Below are 9,335 nucleotides of genomic sequence, written 5' to 3'. Positions count from 1 at the left end.
CCCATTGCACATGCTTCATACACTGTCGGCTATAAATTGTTCTGCGCATGCACAGAACATGAAAAAATGACTGAAAAACAAGCTGACAGCAGCAACCTGGAACCAATTTAGGGGCATGGCCAGCAAGCTGTCCCTACCAGTTTGGCAAGTATATCTTAAGTATTTGGATTGTCATTAACAGATGGCACAATCCATCAGCTTCTGTCCTCCAATTGCATTGTTGCCCTACATACATGAAACAATTCTTGCAATTGCATTAAACTTTTGTTTTAAACTTCTCAAAATATGATGCAGAAATGCTATCAGATCCTCAAGTGAGATTCACACCCTCCAATTCAGTTCCTCATTCCAATGCAACTGCAATAAATAGGAATCAGTTACCAGGCACCCAAATATAAATCACATGACCAAGGGGATGTGGTAATGGTTCTAAGTGTGATGGATCGTCATAAATCACTTTTTTCAGTGCTGTTGTAACTTTGAATGGTCTGTTGTAAGCTGAGGACTTCCTGTACTCATTCAAGCAGACAAATACATCATTTTACGTGTGGAGAAAAACATTAATATAGTAGAACTAAATGAAATTCTGATTACAGGCCATTGCCTAAAAACTTACAACATGTCCTAGCCTTCAATTTTGCCATTCAGGAGATCAACATGAATGAGGACCTGTTACCCAACATCACCTTGGTCTCCAAGATACATGAGAATGGTTTTCAGGCAATGAAAGCCTCTGAGAACCTTTTGGATCTCTTCTTTCTTGAAAGCTGGTGTCCCTTCAATTACAGAAAGGGAAAGGACCAAAATATCATGGCTGTCATTGGTGATGTTCCTTCCCAGAACACCATCCAGATAGCCAACATCTTAAATGCCTACAAAATTCCACAGGTAAGGATCTGGGCTCACATAAATGCTCAAGAAGGAAGAGGAAAAGGTGATAGTTTAAAAAAAAAACTATGGTAGGACCAAAATTGGGGGCAATCTCTCAAAAGCAGATCAAGTTTTTATGTGCTTATTTTGTCAGAGAAATGCAATGCATCAATTATTATTGCAACAGGAGTAATTCTTAATAAGCGCAAACATTTCATTTGGTATGTTAGAAATGGTGTAACTGTCCTTCTTGCTATCTTGATTTTTCTCCTTCTCCTCTTCCTCCTCCTCCTCCTCCTCCTCCTCCTCAGTTTCAAGCTTAGCCATTATTAACTGATATGGTAGCAGTGTGTCTGATATTGTATCTCCATCTTCTGGGCATGCCTCTTGTTATTTGACTTTTTCCTCTTGTTCTTTATGCCATAACAATTTTAAATATATTGATCAGTAAAGTAATAGATATAAAACCGTTATAATATACAGAAAAAAGTTATTTGAGTATGAAGATGGGTAATTAATCCACATTTTTTTACCCATTCCTATCTGCTATCTGCTGTCTATTTCTGCTTAGCACAATCAAAAACTGAGATGACTTGGTCTAAAAAGTGATGAATGGAAAACAAATGAAGGTCTTATAGCAAAAGCTATAAGGAAAGACTTGTTGATCCCCAGATTTAATATTTATATCTCCCATCAGGATTTTTGATTGAAATAAAATGCAAAAGAAATGTACTTCCTTCCTTCTTGTTGACATATCTGCAAAAACAGTACATTGTCTAAAAGCATCATTATTATTCCCACTCTGCAGCTCAGTTTTGGCACTTTTGACCTGGCATTGAGTGATAAACAGCAGTTTCCTTCTTTCTTTTGGATGACTCCAAATGAAAACCTCCAGTATGCTGGGATTATTCAGCTCTTGAAATATTTTGGATGGAATTGGATTGATCTTCTCATTCCAGAAGACGCCACTGGAGAGAGATTTCTCAGAATTCTGAGACCAAAATTCATCCAGAGTGACATTTGCATTTCTTTAATTCAATTTGTTCCAAGAATGATCACTCATAACCCCAGTGTCATACGGAAGAGTAATCTAAATAACATAGGACGTCTCCTGTGGTATAGTAAAACCAATGTAAAACTTGTTTATGGGGACATGGAATCTATAGAAGGTTTACGAATAATTCTTGAAGCCTATGAAATTGGTAGCAGGTGCCCAATAGAGAGGGTTTGGATCATAAGTGCTCTCTGGGATGTCACATCTGTCTTTGAGTCAAAGAAATTCACCACATTGTCCTTCAATGGCAGCTTGTCTTTCGCCCTACACACAAATAGGGTTCCAGGCTTTCAAGAGTACCTGGAGAACCTAAATCCATATCACTCTAAAGTGCCTTTGCTACCTATGTTCTGGAGTGCCGCATTTATCTGTTCATTTCCAATAAGCAGTATAAATGTACCAGGCCAAAGAAAATGCACTGGGAAAGAGGATTTGGGGAGTCTCCCTGGAACTGTCTTTGAAATGGAGATGTCTGGCCAGAGCTACAGTATTTACAATGCTGTGTATGCTGTAGCACATGGTCTCCATGCTATATATTCATCCAGAGCCAAGCAGAAGACAAGAGGCAATGAAGAGAAGTGGAATTTTCTGACAGTCCAACCTTGGCAGGTGAGTTACGTTGCCTTTCAATTGGAAAGTAGCCATAATAGCAGAGTTATTTTAATGTTTACACAATTCACTAAGTACACTTTTATGAATGAAGACAAATATACACGTCCCAGGATAATGATGAGAGATTGAATCTGGGTTGTTCAATGGGACCAGAGATATACTCATCCGAGCTTCCAGGCTCATGCTAGAGCCCATCTTCAGAATATTTCCCTCTACTGAAATATATGCTTTGGGCTGTTTATTTTATTTTTTGTATATTTTTTATTTTTTTTTAAGAATTCAAAACATAAAAAGTCAATATCTCAATTTTAAGTTATGATATGTTTTTCATAGTTCTGTTTTTGGTAGGTTGGATTGCTTTTTTCTTTTGTGTAAAGCCAGATGCAAAAAATGAATTAAACAGTTCTTCTTTCTCTCTGATGCTCATCATCTTCTTGCCGTTTTCTCCCACTGGTGGACCAATTGTTTTCTTGACTTTTTTCTTGTTTTTCATATGTTGAAAGAACGTTTTTTTTGTCACAAGATTTTGAGCCTTAGCTTTCCTGATTTCATCTTTGCAGCCTTGCGTTATTTGTTGATATTCTGCCTTATTTGGATGCCCAATTTTTCACTTTTTATACTTGTTCTTATTGTCTTTCAAATTTATAATTTTAGTTGTGTAGAGGCTTCATAGTTATCTCTAAAAATGCTTATTCCTTGTGGAAATTTAGATTTTTATTTACATATATTGTTAGATATATGAAAGTAATCTTTTCCAAGAAGAGTTCTGCTTCCTTTCCAATCTTCAATTCCAAAAACTCTCAAATCCAATAAAAGTCTAGAATTTGGAACATTTTGAAGTTGAGTAGCAGAAGAAAAAATTCACCAAAGTAGACAGAAGGAAGAATTTTGCAAGATAATAATAATGATTGATGAAATGAAAGGCAAGGGTAGGTTAGAATGACAATACCTGTCTTTCTCTAAGATATTTTTGGTGTAGGATTTTGTGTCCCATGCCTGAAGAAAAGTTGATTTAATATATCAAGGTAATTATTGAACTTCTCAATCGTGTTTTCTAGAATAGAACACCAATAAGTATGTTTTCTTGTAATATCCATTATATAACGGGTTTGCCACAAAGAAGAGGGAGTGAAGATATTCTTCAAAGCACTTGGAGGCAGGACAAGAAGCAATGGTTGGAAAATAATCAAGGAGAAAACCAACCTAGAACTAAGAAGAAATTTCTTCATAGTTAGAAAAATTAATCAGTGGAATGACTTGCTTCCAGAAGTTGTGGGTTCGCTAACACTGGAGGTTTTTAAGAAGAGATTGGATAACTATTTTTCTGAAATGGTACAAGGTTTCCTGCTTGAGCAGGGAGTTGGACAAGAAGAGTAGAAAATATCCAAAGTCACTTCCAACTCTTTTATTCTATTATTCTGTTATATTTCTGAGCAACTGTTTTTATCCCTCATGAAGTACTGCAGAACAGAATTATGCCGTTGGAACATTAAAAAATACTATCAATTCAAATTTTGATTGTTCATTAAGAACTGCTTGAGCACATTTTGATAAATCCCATATTCTATTGCCTGCTATGGACACCAATTTCTCACCTGCCTCTCTTATCTTTTAGCTTCGTTTATTTCTGAAAAACCTCCATTTCAACAATAGTGTTGGGGAAGAAATAGCTTTCAATGAGAATGTAAACCTGGCAGCAGCATACGATATCATCAACTTGATTACTTTCCCCAATCGATCCTTTCAGAAGGTCCAAGTTGGACATATTGAACCTCAGAGTTCTCAAAAGGAAGACTTCACCATAAATACAACTGTCATTGTATGGAACCCCAAATTTAAGCAGGTGAGTTAAACAAACCAAATAAAACATGGGGATATTTTCTCAAATTAGTAGAATTTTAAAATAGTAATCTTAGAATAGTTCAAAGAATATTTGATATCTTCCTAATGTTGTTAGAACACTCTTTTATTGTGGAAAGATTAAGTTCTCAAATCTACATTACACTTTCAGATTGTAGGGAAGGGGAGCTCAGATCACTGGGGTTATGGACCCTCTGGGTTCAGGGGCTTTCTGAGGGCTTAGTGAAGTGGAAGATTCGTCTTTTGAAAGGACGATTTACCTTTCTCCTTCAAAACAAATATGAAAAATTACACTTACATTAATACAAACAAAAAGGGAAAGATTTTTTATATAGAGAGAGAAGGTAGATAGGTAGCTAGATAGGTAGGTGGGTGGATGAAGGGATGGAGGGATGGAAGGAAGGATGATTGATAGATAGAAGTGTTAGATATTAGTTCTAACTACAGTGGTTTCCAACAGGCTCCTCTGTTCCAGTGGGAACAGAGAGTTAATCCTATTTGTCGAAGGGTCTGACAGCTCGCTATAAAAGGGCTGTTGTCAGACTCAAACTTCACTGGGTTGTTGTCACTTGTTGTACTTAATAAACAGCTGTTGTTACTGTTAAGCATGTGTGTGCCTATCCATTACCCAATCGAACAAGAAGATAGATAGATAGATAGATAGATAGATAGATAGATAGATAGATAGATAGATAGATAGATAGATAGATAGATAGATAGAGAGGCAGGCAGGCAGGCAGGCAGGCAGGCAGGCAGGCAGGCAGGCAGGCAGGCAGGCAGGCAGGCAGGCAGGCAGACTTCCCAATGATGAGTTTATCTGACTTTGTAGTCAATGTTTGAATCATCTGAGGCACAAAGTTATCACACCTATTTTCCACTTCAGTCTAACATAAACATCCCATTTCCCTGGAGCTTCACAGGCAATATTTTTCTTGCCACTATTTCCTTTTGCTTCCCATAGCCAATTCAAAAATCTGGGGCAGCTTCTAGCCATTTAGAGATTCAGTGGATTTTTTCTCTTATTTTTCTCATAAAACTAAATAACTTTTCAGCAGGCACTAGTCCTTATGTGTTTTGAAATGCAGGCAAGATTGGATAATTGTGTTATCCCATTTTATTGTTTGTCACAGAATAGTATAGATGGACTGTGGATATATACCAAAGTTGGCCATCACCCAAGTCCTGTGCTCACCACACTTGAAACACTCTTAATTGTCAGGTGGTTTTTTCATAATTGAGTATGTTCAAAAAAAGGGGGGCAACTAAAGCTGGACAATCTCTTTGCCTTGCTTGACCCATCCTGTGCAATGAAAATTGGGATACCACCCTTGAGTGGCAACATAACACAGGAATAATTGGAAAAGGATACCAAATGCTAAACAGGAATATTTTTGCTGTCAACTCAGCAGTTTCAACACTCTTTCCCATACATCACAAATTTATTCTGGATTTTCTTATTACCATTGAAATTTAAAACAGCTCTTTAAGGTCATGAGAAACATACTCTTTAATGGTCCTCTTTAGGACATCTCAAGTTCCATTATGTAATGTGAAGATGTGTCCAGATTTGGATTTGTCTTCAAATTTTCAATAGCAGTTCAAAGACTTTTCAGATTTTAACTGCTCCTCTGATTAATTCAAGGAATCGGTCCTGGGAATTCCAAATTTTGTATTATTAGAAATTACAAGAAACTGTGGTGGGCGGGGTTGGATTTATTTAAAGACCGTGACTGCTGACTGGTTGATTCAAAGCTTGATTCTAATCCATTTTAATGTCTTCCTCTGGCCATTCTCATTAGACACCACCTTCTGCCACCTGTGTAGAAAGCTGCCATCCTGGGTACTGGAAAGTGATTGAGGAGGGAAAACAGGTTTGCTGCTATGACTGTGTCAAGTGTTCAGAGGGAAGCAATTCCACCATGATTGGTAAGAAAAAAAAGATCTGTGTTTCTTTAAAAATACATTTTGTTCTAACCAAGTTTGGGTTCTTGAATATGCCATATTTTTCAGAGCATAAGACGCACCATTTCCTCCCCCAAAAGAGGGTGAAAATCTGAGTTTGTCTTATACATTGAATACAGGGGGGGGGGTTGCCTCCAGAAACCCCACCCCTCTTCACAAAAATGGATGTGCAGAGGGTTTGGGAGTCTTGCAAAATGCTCCTGGGGACTGGAGAGGGCAAACACGAGTGGAAAATGGGATGGTTTTTGCTGATTTCCCACCCACCCCAGCCCCCAGGAGCACTCTACAAGCCTCCTAAAAGCTATGCATGCTCCTTTTTTCGCAAAAAAACCCGGGTCATTTTTTGCTTGTTTTTGCCAAAAAAAACCAGCCCCAGGAGGATTTTCTTTAAGCAAAACATTTAAGAGGTTTATTCTCTCCCCAAACATCTTCAGGATGGAATAATTTTTAAGAACTTAATTCTATTCAATGTGTAGACTTTTTAGAGATTTTATTTATGGTTTTCAGATTCCAACCAATGTGAGAAGTGTCCCGCAGAGCAATATCCAAATGAGAAACACCATCAATGTATTCCCAAAATTATCACCTACTTATCCTACAAAGAAGCCCTGGGAGAAGTCCTGACTGGCTTTGCTGTTTCTTTTGCTGTCATCACAATTGTGGTGATGGGGACATTCATCTTCCACCAGAACACTCCCATCGTCAAAGCCAACAATTGGGATATCACCTGTACCCTGCTTGTCTCGCTCCTGCTCTGTTTTCTTTGCTCCTTCCTCTTCCTCGGATGTCCAGGGAAAGTCACATGTCTGCTCCGGCAAGCAGTTTTTGGAGTGGTCTTCTCCATTGCAGTTTCTTGTGTGTTAGCCAAAACCATCACTGTGGTTCTGGCCTTCATGGCCACAAAGCCAGGGAACCGCATGAGGTGGTGGGTGGGGAAAAGGCTGTCCGTCTCAGTCATTGTTTTTTGCTCCCTTATTCAAACAAGCATCTGTGCTGCCTGGTGGACCATTTCTCCTTCTTTCCCAGAGTTAGACATGCATTCCCAGCTGGATGAGATCTTAGTGCAGTGCAATGAAGGCTCGGAGATCATGTTTTACCTTGTGCTGGGCTACATGTGGCTTCTGGCCCTCATCAGCTTCACAGTGGCCTTCTTTGCCCGGAAGTTGCCCGACTCGTTCAATGAAGCCAAGCTCATCACCTTCAGCATGCTGGTCTTCTGCAGTGTTTGGGTGTCCTTTGTGCCCACGTACTTGAGCATCAAGGGGAAATCCATGGTGGCTGTGGAAGTCTTCTCTATTTTGGCCTCAAGTGGTGGTTTACTAGGTTGCATTTTCCTGCCCAAGTGCTACATTATCATACTGAGGCCAGAGCTGAATACGAGGGAGCAGCTAGTTAGGAAAAAGAATGGTGTGATTTCAAGAGCAACATGAATGATGGCTGAATTCTATGATGCTATAAAAAGAACATGACAATAATTGGCCAAAGAATTTCATTCAGGAATTGTTGTCTTCTCCCATTTTTTTAATAGCAATAACATTTAGATGTGTATACTGCCCAATAGTGCTTTATAGCATTGTCTGGGTGGTTTACTACGAAAGTATTATTTGCATACTGCACCCAAAATCTGGGTCCATCCTTCCATTCTTGGAGGTATGGAAGGCTGAGTCAACTTTGACTGCCCTCAGGATTGAAGTCAAGGTTTTGGGCAAAGTTTAGAGGCAAATTTGCTCTTACTGTGCCCTCTGGGTTCTTAATGTAAGAAACTTCACAAATACACAATATCAAGGAGAAAAAAAGGTACACAACTTTTTTTAATAAAGTTTTTTAATTTTTAATTTAAAACAAATACAACATCCTTCTTTACATGCTATAGAAAGTGTATCAGTTGGTTACAAATAGACTTTTGCGCATCTCTTCCACAGTCAAGAAACATAGTTCATATTAACTCGAGCATTTTAACTCAAATATTCATACATGTCACCATCATCATATATCCATTTTCATTTGACAATAATAATAATAATAATAATAATAATAATAATAATAATACTGATAAAATGATATTAGAAAATTGTAAGAACAGAAAAACGAACTTGAATATGGTCTGGATTGATTACAAAAAGGCATTTGACTCACTGCCACATAGTTGGATCATAAAATGCTTAGAAACAACTGGCATTAGCAAAAATATTACATCCTTTACTGAAAAGGCAATGAAACAATGGAGAACTGAGTTGGCAGTAGGGAATGAGATCTATGGAATGGTTAATATCAAGCGAGGAATTTTCCAGGGTGATTCACTTTCACCTTTTCTCTTCATCATCGCAATGATCCCACTATCAGTAGGCTACCAAACAGCCAAAGAAGCTGAAAAAATTTCACATTTACTATATATGGATGATTTGAAACTCTATGGAAAGTCAGAAACAGAAATCCAATCATTGACAAACACAGTCTGAGTATTCAGCACCGATATTTCAATGCAGTTTGGCATGGAAAAATGCGCCACTGTATCCATAAAAAGGGACAAAATCACTGCATGTGAGGGAATTGAAATGCCCAATGGCCAATTAATTAAATGCAAAGAACATGAAGCCTACAAATACTTAGGCATTCTGCAGTTAGATAACATCAAGCATGGAGAAGTAAAAACTATTGTCAGGCGAGAGTACACCAACAGAGTTAGGAAAAATTTAAAATCTAAATTGAATGGTGGAAATACAATCAAGGCCATAAATACCTGGGCAATACCAGTTATAAGATACACAGCTGGTATAGTTAACTGGACACAAGCTGATTTGGACCTTTTGGACCGAAAAACCAGGAAACTAATGACAGTGCACTACAGTTTATATCCACGTGGTGATACTGATAGACTGTACCTGCCCTGAAAATCAGGTGGCAGAGGATTATTACAAGTGAAGCAAATAGTTGAAGAAGAAAAACATGCACTGGCTGATTATTTAAAAGAAAGTCA

At 38.0% G+C, this 9,335-nt stretch overlaps 1 protein-coding gene across 1 annotated transcript; it reads left to right on the top strand.

The window, feature by feature from the left end:
• The first annotated feature begins 285 nt into the window (after positions 1-285).
• LOC148046375 (vomeronasal type-2 receptor 26-like) lies at positions 286-7,788 on the top strand. Its single transcript, XM_087714708.1, has 6 exons — positions 286-314; positions 597-888; positions 1,679-2,533; positions 4,152-4,379; positions 6,196-6,322; positions 6,866-7,788. Exons 1-6 carry the CDS (start codon positions 286-288, stop codon positions 7,786-7,788), a joined length of 2,454 nt encoding a protein of 817 aa, XP_087570834.1.
• Positions 7,789-9,335: the final 1,547 nt, after the last annotated feature.

The sequence above is a fragment of the Thamnophis sirtalis genome, unplaced genomic scaffold (genome assembly GCF_051295495.1).
Source record: "Thamnophis sirtalis isolate CommonGarterSnake01/CBP01778 unplaced genomic scaffold, rThaSir2_p1.2 scaffold_4, whole genome shotgun sequence".
In the NCBI taxonomy this organism is placed as follows: domain Eukaryota; kingdom Metazoa; phylum Chordata; class Lepidosauria; order Squamata; family Natricidae; genus Thamnophis; species Thamnophis sirtalis.
Note: the sequence above shows the minus strand (reverse complement) of the source record. Positions and strands in the feature narration are given on the sequence as shown.

Coding starts and splice junctions, on each gene's coding strand:
- LOC148046375 (XM_087714708.1), top strand. CDS start 286: ATGATGCAGAAATGCTATCAGATCCTCAA. Junction 315..596: donor AAATGCTATCAGATCCTCAA/GTGAGATTCACA, acceptor TTCTGATTACAG/GCCATTGCCTAAAAACTTAC. Junction 6,323..6,865: donor AAGCAATTCCACCATGATTG/GTAAGAAAAAAA, acceptor TATGGTTTTCAG/ATTCCAACCAATGTGAGAAG.